This window comes from Platalea leucorodia, assembly GCF_965183815.1.
Source record: "Platalea leucorodia genome assembly, chromosome: 9".
Lineage (NCBI taxonomy): Eukaryota > Metazoa > Chordata > Aves > Pelecaniformes > Threskiornithidae > Platalea > Platalea leucorodia.
Genome location: NC_138831.1, coordinates 49077669 through 49101435, shown reverse-complemented (window position 1 = coordinate 49101435; position 23767 = coordinate 49077669). Strand labels below are relative to the sequence as shown.

The window sequence follows — 23767 nt, the reverse complement described above, 5'->3', positions numbered from 1 at the left end:
AAAATAACTTTTAAAAAATGGAAGATGTAACTGTGCCCTCGGAAACCATGATGGGAAAAGTTAAAAGTTATATTCACGTGGTGCTTGAAAAGTGGATAAAGATGAAAATGCTATTAATTGTGAGACTATCAGTCACAATAACACAATCAGGTCCTCGCTGCTAACTGTGGCTGCATCCTAGATCCCCCTTTCCTGGTTCTGGTCGTTGAGGAATGCATTGTCCCTCCAACTTGTGTTTTCTTGGTGTCTTCTAGATGGAGATGAGTCTGAAAACTCATCAGATAATTTTTTCTAAGCTTACAAATTACTTCACAAGTGGATGTGGAACAAGAAGCAGGCAACAAAAACCGCTCTGTTCCATACAGGCTAATTAAGAGTGAGCTGGAAAATTGTTCTTGAAATGAAAGACCTGTCACTTTCTAGTTGCACGGAAGTTTTTGTGTCAGCTGGGCTGCATGTTGGTAGGTCTGAGTTTACTAACATAAATCAAAACATCTCATGCCCAATGTTTTGGTACATTCCTCACATAAATAGAGCTGGTCAGGCAACATTTGTACCTATCAGGATTTTTGCATATTCATAGACCAGACGAAAACTACCTCTCAATTGCATCTTGATATCCCTTTTCATTGATGACGTCTGAATTTTTTTACCCACTTCTCTATGCATACAAAAGTACATGTTTATGTCTGTAAAATGGCTGTACTTTTTTTTTTTTTTTTTTGTAGGCCATTGGGGCTAATAACAGACTATAAAGTTTTGCATCCCTAGGCTACTAGGTCTGATCCAGGCCGGGTCAGTACAGATTGAAAATTATCTTCTCTTGGCTGTGCAGTGGCCTGCATGAAATGACTTTGGTCTCAGTCCAGCTCCCTGTGGATCAGTATGTACATCACAAACCCCATTTCTATCAGCAGTGACTGGCAAATTTGCTGGCAGACTGAGCCATTTTACCATTTTACCTTCACAAACCACTGCTTCGGGTCAAGCTTGGTGGCGTGGCTGTGTGATCCATTTCAAAGGCCCTGTAGGGCTTTTTCTGGGGACAAACAGCACAGGTACTCAGAGCTTTCGGAACAGCACCCTTCATAAGCACTGCAAGCCACCCAGATTTTACTGCATCTTTCATAAACGGCAGGTGCTTTTCTGAAAAGCCAATCCAATTCTGAGATAGCCCTGCCGCATGTAGGCTAGGAAACGATGAACATCACCTCAATGAAAAGAAACTGGATGTGGGCTAAAACCAGTATTTCAATAACAACTCACAAATGGATTCTCCTGGCTCTGCTCTATTACAGGAGAAGATATCTTACATTCAGATCCCAACGGGGAAGATCATTATGGGGAGGCCACCTGTGTATTCCCAGGCTTTCAGACGAAGCCGCTCCCCTATTGATTTTTATATCAATGAACCAGGTGCTTGCTGCCCATTAGCCTTGCTGGTGTTCTCCCGCCGGAGCTCCTATTGACCGATGAGACATTTCTGCTGGAGCACTGGCAGCCACAGCGTTTGGGAGCCTGTGTTTTCCTAAACCCTGACAGTGTTCATGTCAGCGCCTGGCTACATCAGCCATAATGAAGGGTCTTCTCTCACTTCAGGGCGATTGTTGTATGCTTTTGAGCAGGTGAACTATTGTACCCGAGTATTTAATAAGGTCACTGGATGCACAGGACACAGTGGGTCTCCCTCAGTTGTGGAAACTGCATCCCTTTTTTTGAATTCAATGGAATTTTTCAGACCCTTTTATGAACTACTTCTATTTCATTTTGTTTTCTCACTCCCTTATCAATGTACAAGCTCCAGAAATTGTCTGTGACAGCTCAAATTCTACTTTGTCAGCCCAAGTTTACCTGAACACGACTGCTAGCTTCAGGAGGATTGTCCCAGATATACAAGAGTGGAGTTTGTCTCAGTGACTACCTCTACTAATGAGAACTTATTCAGTCACACACAGTGTCTATAATTTGATAAGAACTGTGAGTAAGTCCCAGGTCTCCTCCTCTTTCTTCTTATATTTACTTTTACTTCTGGGCTCTGCTGCAGTTTTATTTACCTGAATAACTCCAAAGTTTTCATAAGTGGGTCCAAAGGAACCAACTTCATATAGAAAGCCTGAATGCCTCTGCCTTTGTTGCTAGTTGACATATTTCCTGTATTTTATCCTTAATTGGCAATGTGGCTATGTCAAATTGCATTTCCGTTCCTGTAGCCTCATTCAGAATCAGTGGAGCTCAATATTCTGTTCAGACTGAGTTATTTGATCTGAATTTTGCAGAGGAATAAACTGCTTGCCAATAGCAGTGTCTCTTTTCATCTATTAAGCTTCTAAATGTATATATCTTTATCTACACTATCTGTGGATCTATGCATAAAAGTGTTGGTAGCTGACTCCCCTGGTAGTTCAAATTGCAAACTGACTTCATTAAAGCAACCTAAGTATAGGATTTAAGTCACAGGTTAGTTTTTCATTTTATTTTCTGTCTAACTATCCTGTCAAAGGAAAAGACTTTATCTTTTACAATCAGACATGTATAAATGGAAAATCCTGGTGTGTTTTCTTATGCCAAAGAGCAACTGAAATTTTACCAGATCTTGAACTCTTTTGCTGTGGGTTTTTGGATTTAGGAATATCTGTGAAAGTCTGAAGGGGATATCTGTTTAACTGCCTGTGTATGATTGCCAGGTTGTTTACCAGCTTTTCAGAAGGTACATCGTAAACCCCATTAGCTTGAAGTTGGCATATCTTTTCTTTTTTAGAGCCTTTCTTTTTTTGCTTTGATCCTTTCACACGTGGATCATGCAGCTCAGAACGAAGGTCAGCCACAGGCGTTAGCATCACCAGCCCCACACCTGCCTATTTTCCATCCACATTGCAGCTTCAGTGGCTTCAGTGCTCTTAGCAAGAGACCAGCTGAGGGTACCTGCTGGGTACAGCACATTTAGCTCCGCCTGGAGTCAGTCCATCCAGCCTGTGTGAACAAGAGTTCAAGCATGCACTGATGTGCTGAACTTGTTTGGCAGCTTCTGCTACAGAAAGATGCAGGTCTCAGCTAGTGACCGTGCTGGTGAGTGCAGACAGCGCGCCTGGTAGGCAAGTTTAGATTTGAGACTATGCTTGGGCGTTATCCTTAATTGCATAGTACAGCTGTAGAAGAATTCTCAAAGAAAGTTTGCAAATAATGCAAAGCTGTTGGGATTGTCAAATATAAAGCTAGTAATGAATTTGAGGAAAGGTTTCATGTTACTGAATGACTTGGTAGGTTGAAATTCAGTGCTCAAAAATACAGAGTAATAGACAACGGGAAAATAATGTTAAGTAAATACACAAAAGGGGAGTTGTAATTTAATTCCTCCCATTCAGGGAAAGAGATCAGGCAATCACAGTGGCTAGTTTTCTGAAAAACTCAAATGAGTGCTCAGCACCAGTCAAAAAACAAACGAACCCAGAGCGCCAGATAGAATCGCTAGACTGATCAGGAAGAGAACAAAACAGGATGGAAAAAGCATTTTTGTGGTATTGTATAAATCCATAATATATCTAAATCTCAAATTACTGGGTACAGTTTGGCTGATTCCTGCTTACAAAGGATATAATGGAAGGAGCAAATGGTGACGAAGATCATCTTTTATATGGAATAGCTTCTGCACAAAGAGTGACTCGATAAGCTAGAACTCAGCTCAGAAAACAGATGGCTGAGGAGGGATACGATAGAGATCTATGGAACTGTGGATGGTGCATAGAACATGAACAAGGAATGGTTATTTACTATTTCTAATAACATGGGAACAAGGGGCAACCAATTAAATGATTGCACAGCAGGGTTAAAGGCAAAGATAGTGCTTTTCACAGAATGCGTAATTAAATTGTGAAATGGCTCCCATAAAATGAGAATAAGAGAGTGGGATGATTTTGCTTAGAAAAGGGGTCACCGAGGGCAGATATGTGAGAGGTCTCTTTCACTGGGGGGAAGGGGAAGAAGGAATGCATGTTTGCTATTTATCACAGTATAAGAAGTTACCCAATTAAAAATCAGGCAGTGGATTTGAAGCAAACAAATAAAACTAATTTTCCTCCTTTGTATTTATAATTGAACTGTGGATCTTCTTGCCAGAGGACGTCATAGAGGCTGAAAGTATAAATGATACCTTTTATTCCCTGTTTTTGCAATGTCCTTTTTGCAGAACTGTTCAAACTTGTCATCCAGAGCCCAAATTTATTATTGCAAAAAAGTCAGGAGGCCACAATTGTTCTGCAAGGTAGCTCTTGGCCTGTGCCACTCAGGCTACGTGGACAGAGCAGAAACCACCTCTAATTTTCAAACAAAGATACTCCCATAAAATAGCTGGTGCAGAAGTGGCATAGCCAGCTCCGAATTCTCACTCTGAAGTACACTGCACTGCACTGAAATGCTTCCCTGTATTTCCAAACAGCTTAGGCTTCTGTTAGCCACTGATCTGTTCTGCCCAAATCTGGGAAAGAAAATGGCGGAACTGCATATAGTGTGTTAAAATCTTTCCTTTACCATAGTGATAACTCCGATTCAGATGTGATTCATTTAAAAAAGCAGAAGAAAACAGCTTTTTTTGTCTTTACCAGTAGTATTCAAGGACTGCGATTTAGTATTTTGACATACTTAGCTAGCCTTGTCCCACAGTTTGCACAAGTAACTTGTTGAGTACATCATGAAGAGCACATATATCATGAGTATATCATGAAGAGCAAGTGTATACGTCTCGGGCATGTAAATACTTTCCACTAACTTGAACTAATGCACATTATGCCTGGGCCATTTTACCTTTTGGGACATTTAATTGTGGTATGGCCATCGTTTTTGGAGCATTTTAGAATAGCAGCTGATCAAAGTTGATTATAGTAACAGCAATGAGCCCCACAGATGTTTGACTCTTTATAGCTTCCCCAGAGTTAAGTTTAAAATATTCTGACACTCAACTCCCTGCCTCACCTGAATAAATCTGATGTGGCCCTATTCCAGATTTAAATTGCTTTAACTAAACAGAGGACTTGGTTATCCAGCTGGCCCCATAATGTATATTAGTAATCCTCCAGATATAGACATGATTGACCTGCCTTGGTAATATATCTTGCCATTAACTAAACCTAAACCCATGTATTAACTATAGATGTTTTCATTTCCACCTGAAATATCTGCTCCATAAACAGTCTCCCCAGCTCCACTGTGAACAGAATTAGGAGTTTGCTTTTGTATCTTGCCCTGATGTAGCCAGCTGCTGGGGCTGGCCGAGCTCCGCACACCCATCCCATTTAGCTGAACACTGACCTCCGTCATGTTTTTTGAACCACGCATGGCGATGTTGCTTGTACTCCATTACAGGCTGCCTGTGGGAGGCTGTCCTCTCAGGTATGATGCGCCATCTCACCGGATGAAATGTCCCGAGGAAATGATGTAGGAGTTGTTTTACCCAGTCTAAATTCAATCTCCTATTTTTGGAGAGGTCCCTCCTGGATAAATGTGTTTTCTGATATTTTATTAGGTGAAAAGTGCTGACTGTATAAAAAAATCTTGTTCAGGGGTTGATGATCATCTTTTTTACTCTCCACACTACTTTCCTTGTGAATACATTTAATTATATGATGCTGTATTCATTGCCTAGCTGACACTAAAGTGCTCTGCAGTTAAGGCCTAAATACTAAACCAGGCAGATATTCAAGCGTTGTAAAGGTAGTCTAGATTTTTTTGCCAGCAATAGCGCTACACTGATTTACGGGAAGCGGAGGGGAGGGTGCTATCTCTCGCCTGCTCTCTTTATTGAATTCTCTTTCTTTTTTTTAATGCCCATATTTAGGTGGCTTGAACAGTAGGAATGGATTTTTTTTAATTGCAGATAACTGACTGATATTGGGCATATTTTTATTGCAAACTAGAAAACTATTCCCTGGTGGTGAGGGGGATTATAGCACTCACTGACAGAAATCCAGCTCAGGTTTGCTGAGTTTTAGTATGCTAAACCCAATTTTTTAATGAAAATTTTATTTGTATAGGTTTTCACTTGATTTCACGGAGGCAAAAAAACCTCACAAAGCTAGAATTTGCTGCCTTTATTCTTACAGAGCACTGGTCCACTTCATCACCAGTTTTATTGTGCCAGAGCATTGTTCCTTTTGGATGTATGAAGCGTGTTGGAGCTAAGATGCTGGAGGACAGGAGAGTGGTGAGATTCTGTGCACCCTCCGCTTCAAAAGATGAGACCTACCTTGCACACGCAGCATCTCTTAGTTTGTGTGGGTTTACTGTTAGCAGATCATGCAGTGCACGGCATGGGAAAAACCCTCTCTGTGCACTGCTGCCACCAGTGCAGTCAGAGCAGCTCACCTCCATTCCTCCTTCCCATGAGTTAGGGGGACAGGGACATATTCAGACACGAGACCTCAGGGCCCATGCCCTGGATTCCCAATTTGAAAGGACCCTGAGCCAACGTGCAGTGCCTGACTCCTTAGATGCACGGATCCTTGCATCCTGCACAATAAATCCCTCACAGCTGGGATTTACTGTGCTGGAAACCATGAGCTCTGGGCAGTTAATTCCAGCTCTACATAGGCATACGTGGTGTCCAGACTGAAAGGCTGCACAAGTTCTCCAATCTTGATAGGTATAAATTATTCTCTAGGTAGCCAAATCCTAATCAAAGGCTTTCCTAAGCTGTGGCCAAAGGCTTCCCTAGGTGCCTGGTCAATGTGATGGGGAAGGTCCCTTCTGGGAAGATGGATGGATAATTGTTGCGCTGAAACCCATACAGCCCTGGGACCGCAGGCTGAGTACTCCTTTTTTTTTGAAATAAAAATAAGCCAAATAATATACTGTTAATGTATCTCAGATCAATTCTGAGGCTGTGCAATGGGAAACAGAAAAATCCAGATGGGGGAACGAGAGGCTCTAGGGGCCCAGCAGGCCAGAAGTGAGAATCTGGCCCAGGTTCTTCTGTAGCCTTACTGAGGCAGTAACATGCGTTACGCCAGTAGCAGCCTGTAGCAGGCCACAGCAAATATATTTGGGTTTATAAAATAGGAATCCACAAAGTTCGGCCAGATTTTGTACAAACAATTTGGAAAATAACAATCCACAGCTACTTTGTGGTAACTTTAATTCTTCTCACAGTCAGTGCTCCCAGCTTTGCTTTTGCATAACAAAGGCCTTGGCTACGACCAGTAAAATGAAATTAAATAGTATTTAATAAAGTACTCTAAGTACTTAAAATTAACATTATTTATAATAATTTTACTTACTAATCTCTTTATAACAAATAAAGTTTCCATTTTGTTTGTGTGCATGCTTTGCTGAGTACTTTTGATCGAACACCAAATTTAAGAATTATTATCAGGATGACAATTTTGAACTTGGCATTTACTGTGAAATTTACTGTATGAATTAGCATATTAGCACAAACTCAGAGGTGAAATAAAATGCTGACATCCATTTGTAAATGTTTGTAAATCCTTGTAAGATTATAGGAAGCAAAGCGGTGAGTTCTTCCCGCTCCCAACGGTAGCTGTGCTTGGTCCTTATGGCATGTCCAGGTTTTACGGCATTCTCAGAGGACTGTGATGCCACTGAGGTGCAGACTGGGGAAAGCTTTGCAGATGGCTGTCGGAAGTGCTTTAGGATTTAATGAAAGACTTCGGCATTCAGGACTGCCAATGCTTGTGGTTTTGGCTGAGTCATGAGCCGCTAAGTCACTTTTTAAACCTAAGAAAGCTCTTTCCCATCCTTTCCACCTTACCCCATCTTCTCCCATAAAAAGGGCAAAGGAAAAAGGAGACTGAATAAGGTCATCAGCGGTGTCATTGTGCCGTTTTAGATGTATATCAAACCCTAGCATAGCTACGTCGTATAGTGTTACAAAGTGGGCAGAGGAACATTTGTCAGTTCTTAGGAACAGGGATTACCTGCAAACTGAATGCTTGGCTTGTTCGGGGCACAAGATCCTTCCCCAACCTTTTTTCTGCATTTTATCATTAGCACCAATAATAGCATCTGCAGGGAGTAATTAGTAACACCCAGAGGGGAAAGGAATTCTGCCAGAGGACATCATTATGTCTGGAAAACTAAAGATGCTGTGTGGTAAGGTCATGAATAAATTGCTTGAGTCTAGGGTGGAGGAGAAGACCGATAAAAGTACAGTTTCCTGCTGCTGCTAATACGCTTATGAAGAGCACATTAATTTCCACTGGAACACCATTAGGGAAATTAGTTTGTTCTGACAGTTTGTGTTGCTGGATACCATATGTTTACCTTGAGGGAATGTTTGTGGAGAACCACTTTGGGTTAATTGTAAATGTCACAATTAAATAAGTAAATATACAGAACTGTATCTGTGATCTGCATCAGTGCACAGACACTGTGTACCAGCACACTGGTGTGCCAGGTAATGTGTGTACATATATAAATATATGCTTTTATGTACCAAACCCATACCAAGCAGCTTATCTGGACACACAGACATCAGGTACAAACAGCACCTGCATTTTGTCTTTCTGACCTGTTTATCAGTACATACATGCGGCACTGCACCATGCCCTTCTTTCTATTTAATGCCTGCACTGCGAGCTCTGAGAACGGAGCATCGAGCTTCCCTGTTGCTGGGGACAGGTGTTGCACCTCTAATTCCTTTGGCACAAAAAAGGCGAGGAGGGGGAGAGGGAGGAAATCAGAGACGGTGTTAAAAATCTCAGATTAGCTGGAGTCACATTACAGATTACCAAAGGTTCAAATATGTTGCCTTTCAGTGTTGTCACTCCCCCCTAATAATCTGCACAGGAGCTGAGGATTTTCAGCACCTTGACAGATGAAACCTTAAGAACACTTAAACAAACCTGTCACATAGGTCTTTATCACGCAAACTTGAGGCCAAGTTCAGTAACGGCCCTGTTAGTCCTCTGCATTGCAGAGGCCTTGAAAAATTGATTTTCTGTTTTGCCACTGACTTCAGTGGAACCAGGCTTTAGCCCTCCAAGGCAAATTTATTCCTATAGATTGTAGCTACTTCTGAAATTCTTAATTTCATATCCTTAAATAGTGAAACTTTGAGAGAGACCAGGTAGGAGTTCAGACTTTGCTGGGCGTTATTGACCATTGCTGGGTCATTAACTCCCTTTATGGTCTGGGATACCCTTTTTTTTTCCTTTGAAAATGCATCCCATGGATTTAAAGGCCTGATCCAAAATGTACAGGAATAAATACAAGTCTTTGTATTGAACACCGGAAAAGGATTTTAAAGAGAGTTGGTCGTTGTTTACAGCAGGAATGTATTTTTAACAGAAACAAGAAATCTAATCTGTTAGGGCAACATTAATCCAGGGAAAACACTTTCTGAACCGTCCAGAGCTTGTTAACACAGCTAACACCTAAGGCAGCAATGTGTCTTTAAGCTCTACTAATATTGTACAATAATAATTTTTGTGGAAGAAAATCTTCCCCTCTCCCTGAACAGAAACAAGACATATTATTGACTGCCATCCGGAAAGATGTATGCTCTGGCCCTCGTGAGTCTATTAATATTTGATGCTGATGGATGTGAGCTGGCAGCCTGAGTTATTAATGGAGTCTGGTTCCTAGGACCTAACCCTCGATACATAGGGGAGAAATAACAATAACAAGAACTGTATGCCCAAACCTCTTGTGGTGCCAGGAAAGTCTGTCATTTAGTCTCACCAACAATTAGTTAGTATTTCTGAAGTACTTAAAGGCATGGAAGGTCATATAGGTGGTGTTAGTTACATTGCTGCCACCATTCGTTTTGCTTTAAAGCTGACTTTTTAGGGTCCCAGGGATCACAGAGCCCTCACCTGTATCTTTGCTATGTTGGGATACTCCCATCAGATTTGGATTTCAAACAAAAAAAGGCTCACTCGTGTTAGCTTCTGAGCAGCTGTGTGAAGACGTGGGACCCCCTGTCCTTGGTGGGACCGAGGCGCCATCTCGCAGGCTGGGGCCTGGGCAGGTGCGGTGCAAAGCAGAGGGCAGGAACACGCTGCTTCACCCGCGCAGCCGGGCATTTGCTGGAGCTGGCCCTGATCCCACAGCCCGCAAAGAAAGTTTTTCTGCTGCTCATGTTAGAGTCAGATTTGACCCCTGAAATTAGGAAATAATACACTGGATAGATCTCAGGGGTCTATTTTGATAAACTGGGCTTTCTAAGTGAAAATGATGAAGAAAATGAAGCACTTTTGAAAGTTTGTGATGTCCATATGGATCATTCTGACTTGGAAAAGAGAGATGTAAAATACCAAGTTATTTATAGCCAGATTTCTTAATATAGTTTTAACATTTTCAGGGGTATAGGTTTGATTGAATTAACTACTCCTTCCTATCATGTATACCACATCCAGGCATTTCACTACTCTCATTAACCTCCTGATCTTAATAGAAAAAAGAATAATCAACATAAGGAACACAGCTGTTGATTAATTTTGCTAAATAAGATAGAAACATAAAGTACCATATTGCAAGAGTGAAGATTCAATACACAACATTTGAAATCCATTTAAGAGACTATATAACTCATTAACAACTGGATAGATGTATACTGCGGCATTATTCACTTGGGCAGGTGGTGAGAGAGAGGTGGAATTTACATATCTTTAGCAGTACCTGAATGCATCTAATTTCATAGGTCATTCTCCCAAATCAAGTTCAAAATGTTAATAACGGGGCGTGCATTTATAATTAATAAAATCTTAGAGCCAGTGCTATAGTTCAAGTGCATTTTCCTCTCATGTAATTAAGAAGTTAAGTGTATTTGGCAGTTGTCACTCAGAGAGCTCTGAAGGTCTCGCTTGTCAAACCCGGGGATGGAAATCTCATTAAGCCAGCTATTTTTTCAGTTAAGGTTTGTTTGCAAAGTAAGTGCGTATAAGGTGGACGGCCAGAATGACCAACCTCTGTTAGTCCATAAAGTGTGGTATATTAAAGTAAATGCCAAAAGTCAAAGGCATGTTGAATAAAGATGAAACAGCCTGATGTTTAGCTTGCATAGAGTACATTTTCTTTGGGATACCCAAAGTGTCTGTGTCTGACTGCCCTCCATGCACAGTAAGTCTGAAGAAAACCGGTGAATCCACACCAGCCTGTTGTGCACGTGGCCAGGGAGAACTTGGCGCACAACACGAGCCGATCTGCGGTCACGGAGAGCCGGCTGAGGAGCTGGAAATCCACCTTCTGCTTCCCCCCGTGGCCCAGGTGCTGTTTTCATTAATCTGGTTCCCCAGGGGATATTTTAGCTCCGCACCACTCTCTTCTGCTTTCCTTTTCAAAGGAATTTTCTTTTACTTCTAGACCACTAGTTCAAATCCAGATAAGGTCAGTTGTCATAGAAATTATTAGCAGTACCAGCAGTTCTGTGTTGTACATGGAATGAGTTGGGAGTTTCATTCACACAAGATACGGCTTTCTAAGTGGCAATAATTGGCTGTCTAATTGCCACACACAGGAGAAAGGCAGAGGATTGATTAGGCGTGGAGACTGAATGCCCCTCTGCCATCCCGCTCGGCTCTGGGCTCCTGTAGCTCATTCTGTAGGCATGCTGGCAGGGTAATGAGGGGCAGCGTGCTTTGGATATTCTGGCTGTCAAGGCAGCACCTTTTACTGCCAGGCCTTTTCAGGCCAACTTGTTTTACTCCACCAAGGTCAAAGATAGCATCTTTTGCAAACACCGCTTTCACTCAAGAATCAGAGACTTGTAGGATTTACTTCTGAGCAGTACAGATTTTAACCATTTCTTTTACTTTCCCCTAAACCAAAGTTTTTAGTATAAAATAGGATGAGTCATACTGGTGCTAGGCAGAACTGCTACAGCAAGCATATGGGGGTTTATGGTGCTCAGAAATCTGTTCATATTTCCTTTTACTCTCTCAGTGTCTGATGCTGTGATATACAGGCTCCTGGAGGTACTTGCCATGGCGTAGGGAAGCTGACATTTCGTGCATTTATCTCCTGATAAATGGATCCTCCTATCAAACAGTGAAGCCTCTCACCTACAAAAATACATTTTGACCAATATCTTTTCCCCTGAGCTATGGTATAGGTCACACTGTGCAATGTAGTTACTATTTAACTTTGGAGTAGGATAGCTTTCTCTGACATAGAACTAAATTATTAAAGTTTGACTCACTGAAGAAGTAAATTTAGGAGCTAATTTGTGATGTGAAAGTCAGGACTGCACAGAGAAGAAAAAGGAGCAAAAATACCTTGTATATGCTAACGTATGTGGACCCGACTGTGGGGCTCAGTAAGTAGGTTTAAAGGAATTGTGCTCACATTTTAATTCTCTTGTTGTATCAGATGAACAATATTAGTAAGAACCGTGTCTCTCCTTTCAGCCGCACAAGCTAATCAGTGCACACAGCATACCGTAATTTACTGTTGAAATATTCTATATTTCTGTAACATTTAAGTATTTACTCTCCTTTCCCTCACTTTCCCCACACCTAAAGCAGAAATAGGGCAGAGACTGTCTGTTCTGTGTTCTGCTCTGTGTGCCTCCTCTCTGACATATGTATCACTCCTCGTTCAGCGTTCTTCCTAAAGTCACAATCTCATGCAAATGAATTGAAAACAAATGCAGGTACCAGCTACACATCAAAAGGGTCTGATGCACCTGCCATGTAGTTTGCCTCCCTGCCAGCCTGTGGAAGATGAGCACGTACGAGATCCTTTACCTATTTAACAACACTATTCTTAGAATATATTTTCCAAGAAATGCAGAGCAATCTTTGCACGGTTTCAGACTGTATATTTTGTGATTAGTGTTTCGTAAGTGATGTTTTGCTTAATGATCTAACATCTGTTCTAGGAGGTTTGTTTTTGTAACTTCCCCACCTCCTGCTGAATGAATGCCAGAAACTTGTCCCTTTCCTCCAAGTCAATCAAAGCACTAATTGCATCGTAATCATGGGAAGCAGTGGTGGCTGCTCAAGTGCTGAAGAGTCAGCAATCAACTCATAACACTCTGTTCACTGTTTCGAAAGAGAAAGCCTCCCTGTGCAGAGATGGGAATTTCCTGCAATTCAGATTTCTTTAGCTGACTCTGACTTTTTTTGGTTTGCAGGGAGATGACTGCACCATTACCTGCATGGCAGGAACCTACGGTACCAATTGCTCATCAGTTTGTAATTGCAAAAATGATGGCGCATGTTCCCCTGTGGATGGTCTGTGCTATTGCAAAGAAGGTAAACAAAATTCAGATTTAACAATTGTCTACAATTTGGCATCAATGCTTCTCCCCTTTTAAAGTGGCACAGCTGTGCAGTCAGTAACTCCACTATTTTCTTGTGCCTGTCGGTAATTCAACAGTCTGCCCGAGTATCAAAACTCAACAGGGGCTTGACTGTATGTTTTGTCTCTGCCCTGAACAGGGGCCAGGCTTAACTGCTCTGCTGCAAGAACAGGTCACAGAACTAAGTGTGCTGGCAGAGCCACAGCCCCTCTCCAAAGGAACTGCAAAGCAATCCCCAGACTGTTGGGGTTTTCACTCTGTCCCTTTGCTGCCCCATTTCTCCAGCACTCAAAAGCCCCTGTTCTCCCCTCCTCCATGCCTAGGCTGACACAACTGGGCCAGGGAGCAGAGGCAGGCTCCTGCCTGTCTTTTCTTTAGCCCATTGCACTGGGCTGTGCCCAGCTGTGGTCATCCTCACCAGACCTGACCTCGACCTGCAGACCAACTGCCTGTCTCAACCTTGGACTGGTCTCATTCCCATAGGCTTTCCTGGTGGTCTGGGCTCCTGGCCAAGCCCGGCTGCCAACCCTACACTTGGGGACTGTGGGGTGGGCCCTGGCTGTCCGCCCTTGTTGCCTTCCTCAGCTCCCCGTCCTTGCTGTACCCTGACACTGTGACACCCCAGCCATGTGCAGGTATCCTCTGCCCCCTGACCTGGCATGGGGTTGCAGGATGTGGCTGTCCTTTGTCTGGGGAAACAAGAACTCTTGCTTGCTCCGGAGCCTGTCTGCAAGACTCTTGTCTTCCCACACATGTGTCCATAATCCCTTTATGTGCTTGGTAGTGAGCGTAACCCATGTATCCTGCAATCACTTGAGAAATCTTGTACCGCTCCATAGCACAGTACCTCTGATGTTCCCCGGGTAGCGGTGCCCTCCCCCAGAACACCAACATGAGCTATGCCTGTGTGGCTTACATAAGCCCTAAAACAGAAGTGAGGCAAATAACGATAAAATCTGGCATTTCAAACATGAATTAATGGATCACTGTAGAACCCCATTTAATGAGGGTGTATAAACCATGAGTTACTGCTCAACTCCATTACATACAGCTGCAGTGTAATGAAAGCCATTGTGCAGCGGGTAGTTAAGATTTGAGCCTTAATGGTTAGAAATTATGGCCTTGGTCCTTTTTAAGGTGTAATAGCTTCTTTATATTAAAGAGCGTTCTCAAAAAAATATGAGGGAAGAAACAGGCAGCATGGAATGGCAAGTTTCTTGCATTCTCGCTGATCAGCAGGTCTCCAGCCTGCCAGACACTACTGCGCTCTCTTGCTGCCCGAGCAGATTCCGGAGAGGCGTCAGACACCTTAATCTGTTAAACAGCCAACACAGCGATACCTATGTCGCCCTTCTGTACATATAGATGCTGGTAGATGAAGTCGGGAGGTCATAATTAAAGGGTCAATCTTTGGCCCCAAGATAGTCTTAATTTACACCAAGATCAGGAGGAAACTGGTCCTAGAATCAAAGATCTGCCGTTTGCAAGCTGCCTTTCTTGCTGACTCTACCCTGCTTTTTTCATGAAAACATCTCAAATGCCGTTCCTCTCGTATGTTGTTTTAGGGTGGCAAGGAGTGGATTGCTCTATTCCATGTTCAAGTGGAAGCTGGGGTCTTAACTGTAACCAGACATGTTACTGCACAAACGGAGCAGCCTGCAGGCCGGCTGATGGCTTTTGTCTCTGCTCCCCTGGATGGCAAGGGGAGTACTGCGACCAGCCGTGCCCTGTAAGTACGACCGGGATGGTCTTGCATCCCCTTTAAAGCCACAGTGCACATAGATCTTCTAAATGTACAGTAGGTCAGTGTCTCACTTTGTCTATGGGTATCTGAAGGAAATCATGTGTAAATAACAGATTGGGGATCCAGCAGTCAAGTAGATGCATTATACTTTGCATTATATTTTATATTGGAGCTATTGCCATGTTATCTGCATTTTCTTGAACATCATTTTTTAAAGTGATTCCTCATTTGGTTCTATATAGAAATGTTAGGCACTGAGTTGTTTCTATATCTTCTCTGTATGTTAATTTTAAAAATGCAACTCAGCATTAAGAGGGACATGATAGATGATTTTGCACGTTTTAGAACAAAAACTGATTACTGAGAGACTTTTTTATTTATATTTTTGGAAGGATGGAACATATGGCCTTAATTGCAGTGAACGTTGTGACTGTAGCCATGCAGACGGGTGCGATCCTGTCACCGGTTACTGCTGCTGTCTTGCGGGCTGGACAGGTAAAATTAGCAATTACCTTTGTAAACCTTGGGGGTTTTGTTCTGGGGTTTTTGGTGGGTTGTTTTGCTTTGCTGTTGCATCAGTTATAGCACTGGACTTGTGACTGCAAACTTTTAAATAATAGATTGAGACAAGATCAGCTGAACTTACCCATATTTAAATCACTCATGATGGTGACAATAATTGGCATTCATTAAATTTGTATTCAGATTAGTTGAAGATGGCTCCAAACCTGGAGCCAGATGTTAGCCTTCTGTAAAAAGAATCCTCAGGAGGGATGCAGATCATCTGGAAACCTGCAGAGTTTTTCTCCTTGAATGGCCCTTTCCACGGGGGTGCAGTTGTGGTACGGTGACTCCTAGGCCCATCGTACCTAGGGATGCAGAGAGGTGTTTTCTGAATGCTGAGAGTCGTTACAGCTGCTCCATCGTACAAAACCCAGCTTTGTCACAAAACTTGGTCTTTATGCTTTTCTCATTTTCCCGTGCTTCTCGTCACACAGAAGGGTAGTTATGGAGAGCAGATTAATGCTGGTTTGACAAAGAGTTCTCGTGATTACACAGAGGCAGAGAGGAATATTCAGTGAAGTCGGAGAGTCCAGGCTGGCGATCTCAGTACAATCAGACCTGCACTTGACTCCATACTGATATGTCTCTTTGCCAGCTTTTGACAGCTAGCGTAACAGCAGCAGGGGGGCAAGTTATTGACCCAACCAGTATTTCGCACTTAGCTGCCTAAAATACTGGTTAATCTCCCTCAGCTCCCTGCAGAGGCCCTGGAGGGAAATAAACTTGTATTCTTGCCCATAACTGCAGAACCACCAGTGGCACTGACAATCAAAACGCATTTGTATTAACAGCAATTCATTTGGGAAATGTAATTGTTTTTCAAACAAGTACAGGTTGGAAGAATGTAGGGAGCAAGGCAGGCTGATCAGGCAGCCAGCGTTTGGGATACTGTCACCTTATCCCTTCATTTATGCTTTAAAGGAATGCATGCCTTCTGTTTCTAGTGGAGAGAACATCACCACAGCAGCTCAGCTCCTAGAAGCATGAAGCAAAAGCAATGAAATTATACCTAGAATGTATAATGGAAAAAATCTTTTAAGAATTAAATAAAATGCAAAAATAGGAAGTTCTACACTGCTAGCAACAAAGCTACTTTTCAAAGATACTGGGCATGCATCCCCGAGAAGGGCATTTTTCCCACAAGAAAATCCATTTCATAAGTTCACTCATAGCCCCTCCTCCCGCTTGCATTCTTCACTCAGTGGACTGCATTTGTCTTTCTTTGAGCCTCTTTACCGTCGATATATCCATCTATCAGGCTTTAGAACTCTACTGTGCATTATTGATGATGATCAGAGAAAGAGTCGGTAGGCTTTCCTGGAGTCATTGTGAGCTTCTTCAAGGGAGAAAAGGTTTTTTAAAAGTACAGTAAATTAAACAGATATATTTATACACACTTACTCTAGAAGTTTATTACACATCTTTCTGGATGTAACATTCCAGAGGAAACTGCAGAAAATGTACTTTGCAGACAACACAGACTAAAAAGGTGGGGCTTTTTCTCAAAGGCATTTGCAAGAAATACTCTGTACTTACTCCCATGCACATCTGTAAATGTACATCAAATGCAGATACAAATTACTCCAAAAAGGTAAGAATAATTTCTGTGATATTCTTCTGTTTTTTAATTTCCATGTTTGGCAAGGTAAATGTGTATTAACTTGCAGGGAATTTACTGCAAACTAAGCACTTTATCCTTCAGTGTGTCCCTGCAGTTCTGGAACTCCTTTCTTCAGGATCATGTTTCAGGGAGGAAAATATTACATTAGTATTCGAGACCAGGTTGGAGTTGAGATGTTGACAGGGCTGTGTAAGGTGTGCACTGGAAATGCTGATAGACAGACAGAGCCAACACGTGTTTTGTCAATTCTGCTTCCAATGTTTTCTCCACTTGGCTTACCACCACACACAAGGATAAATTCTGCTCATACTTGTTTGAAAGTATGTAATTTAAGAAACTCTTCAGCTAGATAATTATATTTTCATATTAAGGAGTATGCCATCGGTGAAAGATTAATCTTATCTGTAGTTGTTGTGAACTGGGCCATGGTGTGTATTGCAGTGCATTTTATAAATATGACGTGATAAATAATTCAGGCTTAAATTTTTGCTTTCTGAATTTGGTACTAATTAGGCATGGCCTGAAAAAGATCAGAAAAGTTCAGGATCATGGGACATCTGAAGGTTTTCGTGCCCACTCACACCAGACAGAGAATTCACGTGGCTTTCTGATCCTAATAGCCACAAAACTTCATCTGAAACAGCATATTCTGTATGTTCATGCCACACGTGGGACTCCCTCTTGATGTCAGCGTATGTAAAGATCAAGGGGAAGATTGAACCCATTTTCTTTAAAGTGGTTTTCAAGATGTTACTGATATAAACCTTCAGAGACTGAGAGATGGTAGGATCATGGAGGAAGACTGGGACAAGAAGAAAAAAGGCATGTAAAGAGTAGCATACAATGTAAGTTAATGGCAGTCTACCATCTTTTTACTATGTTACGACTGCCACCCATCAAGACTCTTATTCAGGACAATGCCCTTCCGTGTGTACCAGCTGGGGGAAGGTAATTTTCAGGAGCTGAGTGTACCTGGCGAGGGAAGGTGATGAACAGATTCCCACATATCAGCCAGGAGATCACAAAGCTGTGCGAAGCAGCTGTAAGCATAAATAAGCACACTGGCAACAAGCTTCTTAGAGACACGTACACACAGTTTTCGTGAAGTTCAGTGGGGAATTGCACATGTGCAGCCAAAGGCAGAAATTAGACCCCGAGAAACAGATCAGATCTAAGGATGACTGTGCCCTGTCGTTATTGCTGAAAATTACCCAGCCAGGTACACAGGCACATTGTATCACAAATGGCTTTGTAGATGATAGCATGGCAAGCATAACATTTGTGCTTAAAAGACCAAAACCGCATTAGCAAAAGGGTCTCGCATGGTACAAGTGAAGTGAAACTTGTTCAAATGTGGGCCAAAATCGGACCTGTGACCTGCTGACGCAATGCAGAGCTGAATTTTCCTCCACATGGAGGAAATGTCGGATGCAATAACAGGGGCTCAACTCTGGAGAACTCCAGCGTGCACCAGTACCGCATACGCGTAACCGCACATGTATAAACGGTACCCTTGAAATCAAAAGAAGACGTGTTCCTATCTATTGCTAGGTTAAAAAGGAAAAGTGTAGCCCCCAGCAGGATCAAGTCCTGACTGATTAGACTGATTGATTGTTTTCTGAAGATCAATAAGGGTCTCCCTTACTCCAGATCTGCCATGCATTTTAGATGCATATCGCTCCTGTGCTTGCAGCTCTATGTCTGTGTGTATGTGTGCACACAGATACCTTAAAGCTCCCAACATACTAGTGATTTGTGGAAGAGGTGTTACTTTGTGTACGTTCAGGTTAAAATGAAAATGGAGTGCTTCGGTGCTAATTGCATTTGGTTAATTAGGGATCTTGCCCACACTGAATCCGCAGAGAGAATGGAAGCGCAGAAAAGCTGCGTGGTGGAGCATTTCCTGGAAGTCCTTTGCAAGCAAACAGGTCCTGGAGAAGCAGGCATCAGTCTCATCTCCCCCAGATGCAACATGCTCTCCTGGATGCTCAGTGACAGTGATAAGGTCATAAATTTCAATTAGGCTCCTCTTAATAAATAACTTGAAACTGGACAGAAAAGGACCGGCTGCCCCAGTAGCTTTGCTGGGTGGGTCAGAAGCTAGGGAGAACATGGGGAGGCAACGTTCCTCTGTTAGGTGTAATGCTGCGTGGCCGTGGAAATTACAGCTCCAACTAAGCCATGTGGGTTTTGCAAGCCGAACTGCAAACCCCATCAGCTTGGTCCTCTCTCCTCAAGGTGGCTGCTGGCAGCATGTTTCGTACCAGAAATGGCTTCCTCACAGATGCCAACTCATTATTACTACATAGCCTTCAGTTGGTTCACTCAGTACAGCCCTCAGTAATTAAATTGGTCATACATTGGCCTGTCCTCTAATTTCTGGAGGTGCTCAGTTTGTGCTCGACCTGAGCCAGGTTAGTAGGACTCCCTGGGAAGCCAGGCGCAGCCATTGCTCATCCTGTCTCTAAGACCCGAGTCTGTCCGTTTTCACAGCCAGATATCCCGCTCGCAAACAGATTACAGAAAGGAAAGCCACAGGCCTGGCTGATATTCACAGCAAGCTCGTTTCCTCCCTGTAACAAGTCAATGTGCTTCAAGTTAATTGTGGCAGTGTGTATTTTGTTAACCTTTCAGATATTACAGTGGGATTAAATGGGAAGCGATCTGCGAGGGGATATATTCCATTCCTGTAAATGTTAAGGTCAGTTAAAATCCTGTTTATCTGAATTCCTTTAATCTGAAAGGCTGTCTTATCCAAACCCTGGTTCCGGCTTTCTTTTTTTTTGTATCGTGCTCTGGTTTTTATAGAAGGCTGCAGTCGCGATGCTAGCTATCTCAATTATCCACTGAACTAGTTGACTCAGTAGCTTTTCTGAATATCCAAAGCCGAAGTTTATTCAGTAGACATTAACGTGCCAAAAACGTGTGGGGAAAATAGGATGGTACGGTAGATGTAAGAAGGAAAATATAGAAGTGTGCATCTCATAGTTAATTATAAAAGAACCCCTCATAGATTTTCCTTAATTAATCAGGATGGCAAATACAGCTATGAAAATGATATATGCTGGTAAAGAAAAAACATCTAGTTATTGCGTTGGTACTTTTCACCTTCAGGCTTCATTCATGTCTCATAAGAGCAGCCTCCCTCTTTGCCGTTACATACGGGAAATCAAAATATATATTTCACTGTCCTTTATAACCTCAATAACTTTCACACGTTGCCAGCAACATAAACCCTAATTGTCTCTTATCGTGTCCAGAAATATTGTACAGTAGTTGTGGTGGTCTCAAGTTGTAGGGCTTTCCACGTGTGACTGTATAAGCGAGTTAATGGGGTCAGCAAACGTCGGCCGGTCACAGGTAAGGTGAGCTTTGAGGAATAAGACTTTGCGTTTGTGAGAATTTGCAGGCTGCGAGTGACATCTGCACTGTCACTCAAACACAGAAACATGTTTCTTCCCTCCTGTGGACACATTAATTCAGTAAAACTGATAAGCCTGTTACTCAAGGGAAGGCCTTTTTGAATTTTAAAGAAACAGTGACCACTTTGACGGTGAGCTCTAAGGTATTTTTAACTTCACGTTTTCTGAGTTCTTTGCAAAAAGCGGGTATAACTTTCAAGGAAAAAAAAAACACCTTTCAATTTAGCTTCCCATAAAATGCATTTGTTTGTATTAATATGACTTCTCTTCCGTTGCAGCAGTACCCAGTTCGTAATCCTAGGGCCAGATCCTATCCTCAGCTGTACTACGTTGAAGCCAAAATAATTCCATTGTCATTAATAGATCAACTCCAAGAGCATACCGATATGATTGGTAGCTGACTTTTCCACACATCTTTAAAACCAGAAAAAATCTAGGACTTGTTTTATGCACCTACAGGTTTTTAGCTGAAGAGATCCACAGTATTTTAGAATTCATAATCTTGTGGGTTGGCTTTTTTTTAAAATCAGATTCGTGGTTTCTGATACAAAGCCTAAAATATCAGAATGGAGCAAGAGTAAGTTCCTATTAAACATGCATTTTCTAGATGTCTAATCCCATTATCTAAACCATATTTTGCACTTATCACTTTTGGCAGTCTTATCCCAGATTTTTAACTTAATAATTTATTTCTGTGATTATTCTGTATCCTTACATTAGCTTTAAACAGACAGAAAAGCTAGACATTTTTAGAGCCAGTCTAAAATGGTGCATTTTAGCCTCTCTTCTGGCCTCTGCCTTTCAAATGTGAAAATCTTTTCCATGTGAAAAGGTATGCTTACTCTCTGGATTCGACAAGTGCCCTTTAGTCTATGAATGTAACATAAGCTTATTAGAAATTAGCTTTAATTTTTCATTGACTTAATTTCAAGTGAGTTGATAAGATTTTAATGTCAGGCTGTGCTTAAAAATTCTCTCTTTGACAGGAACCTTTAAGTATGGTTCCTGCTGATATAGGGCTAATTTTAAAAAATATGAATTATGAAGTTGTATCAAAGACTTCATTGATGTCCTGACATTAATTATGCCTGTGCATTCCTTGGCAGATATCTAGGGGGCTCCAGATCCTCATCTAAGTGAGGTTTAGTTGTGTTTGTCCTGCGCCAGGTCTAGTATATATTTCACCTTTCATGAAATCAATTGGATTTTTGCTACTCATTCAGTGGCAGTCAGATCAGACCCTTAGACTATAATTAGAATCTGCAGTAAGCTTGCTGCTAAACTTAAGCATGCATGCAAATGATTGCAGTATTAGTCTTACAAACACAGAAGAGAGAGGAGTTCATTTATCTTTGTATTTATTTTTGGGTTTATTTTCATTTATTAAAGGACAGCTTTTCAATTTATGTGAAAAGATATAGCTTGGATGGCATCCTGGGTTATGCTAATTTAATGGGTTCTAAAAAAATGAAACTTGATGCTAGAGACATTCAACCGTTTTCCATTTTAATATGGAGCCATTCTATATATAAGCTTGGCTGTGTGTACAATACGTTCACCTATAAATAAATGTGGGCGGGAAGCGGTGAAAAATTATTTGTGAACATTTCAGCAGACTAAATACTGGATGCTGGCATGCTGTGTGTGAAAGAAGAAAAAGGAAAGACCATTCAATAAACAGCCAGCAAGCTAAAATGTTGTATATATATGTTATTGGTGAAAGTGTTTGCAGTGACAAATGTTGTAAACATCTTCCTTCCCATTCTACACAAAGGAGAAAAGGTTGAAATTCAGTCAATGTTATTAAACACGAAAGGCTTGCACACATTCAGTTGTACAAGAGCTCTTGCTAAGCTGCGTTCTTAGCTCATGGCTTAGCTTGGGGGCTTGAATGTTTAAAAGTCAGGAAAGCAATACATTTTTTCCCACTTAGAAGTTCCTCCCTTACCTGCTGATGGTGTGCTTGGATCTTTCCCAGGTTTCTCTTCCTTCCTGGCCTGAAACTATGTCCAGAGTTTGAGAAGTAGTAGAAAGGAAGCGTCCTAAAGGTGAAGGAGGACTGTATAGGACTTGACTCCTTTTAGTACTGTTTTCTTCAAGATCTGCCCTTTCTGCTTGTGGCAACTTTTCTTCCTGCAATAGTGCACCCTGGAGAATACCCTGTAGCAAAGGGAACCAGATGATCCTTAATTTTAGCAAACATTCTGCCTTACTCAGTTTCTTGTGAGGTAGGTCTCTTGCCTCAAAAGCTTTTATTGCATAAATACCTTGAGTTGCATGATTCATATCTGGAGTTTTCTCTAGATAATTAAAAATAGGGGTACGATTAGTGCTCCACAGAGGTGCATTAGGCTGTAAGTATATTACTTTCAGAAAAACACTTACATTAATGGGTGCATAAATCGCCCATGCAATGATGAGAGAAGAGACAATTTAGAATTTTTCACTGGCTGCAGGGAAAGGCTTATTTGTCATTATTTAGGACCAGATCATGGAGCTTTCATTTAGACTGATGGGCTGTTATACACAGGAGTCATCACAGAATCATAGAATGGTTTGGGTTGGAAGGGACCTTAAAGATCATCTGGTTCCAACCCCCCTGCCACGGGCAGAGAGACCTTCCACTAGACCAGGTTGCACAAAGCCCCATCCAACCTGGCCTTGAACACTTCCAGGGATGGAGCATCCACAGCTTCTCTGGGCAACCTGTTCCAGTGCCTCACCGCCCTCACAGTGAAGAATTTCTTCCTTATATCTAATCTAAATCCACCCTCTTTCAGTCCAAAGCCACCACCCCTTGTCCTATCACTACATGCCCTTGTAAAAAGTCCCTCTCCAGCTTTCTTGTAGGCCCCCTTCAGGTACTGGAAGGCTGCTATAAGGTCTTCCCAGAGCCTTCTCTTCTCCAGGCTGAACAAACCCAACTCTCTCAGCCTCTCCTCATAGAAGAGGTGCTCCAGCCCTCTGATCTTCTTCATGGCCCTCCTCTGGACTCGCTCCAACAGGTCCATGTCCTCCTTATGTTGGGGGCCCCAGAGCTGGGTGCAGTACTCCAGGTGGGGTCTCATGAGAGCTGAGTAGAAGGGGAGAATCACCTCCCTCGACCTGCTGGCCACGCTTCTTTTGATGCAGCCCAGGGTACAGTTGGCCTTCTGGGCTGCAAG

At 42.2% G+C, this 23767-nt stretch overlaps 1 protein-coding gene across 2 annotated transcripts in view; it reads left to right on the top strand.

Moving 5' to 3' along the window:
- Positions 1-23767, top strand: part of MEGF11 (multiple EGF like domains 11) — a 212833-nt gene that overhangs the window by 133391 nt on the left and 55675 nt on the right. For both annotated transcript variants that reach the window (XM_082322222.1, XM_082322223.1), the window contains exons 8-10: positions 13085-13205; positions 14818-14981; positions 15389-15491. In XM_082322222.1, coding sequence (XP_082178348.1) covers positions 13085-13205; positions 14818-14981; positions 15389-15491 — 388 coding nt within the window. The remainder of the gene's footprint in view (positions 1-13084; positions 13206-14817; positions 14982-15388; positions 15492-23767) is intronic.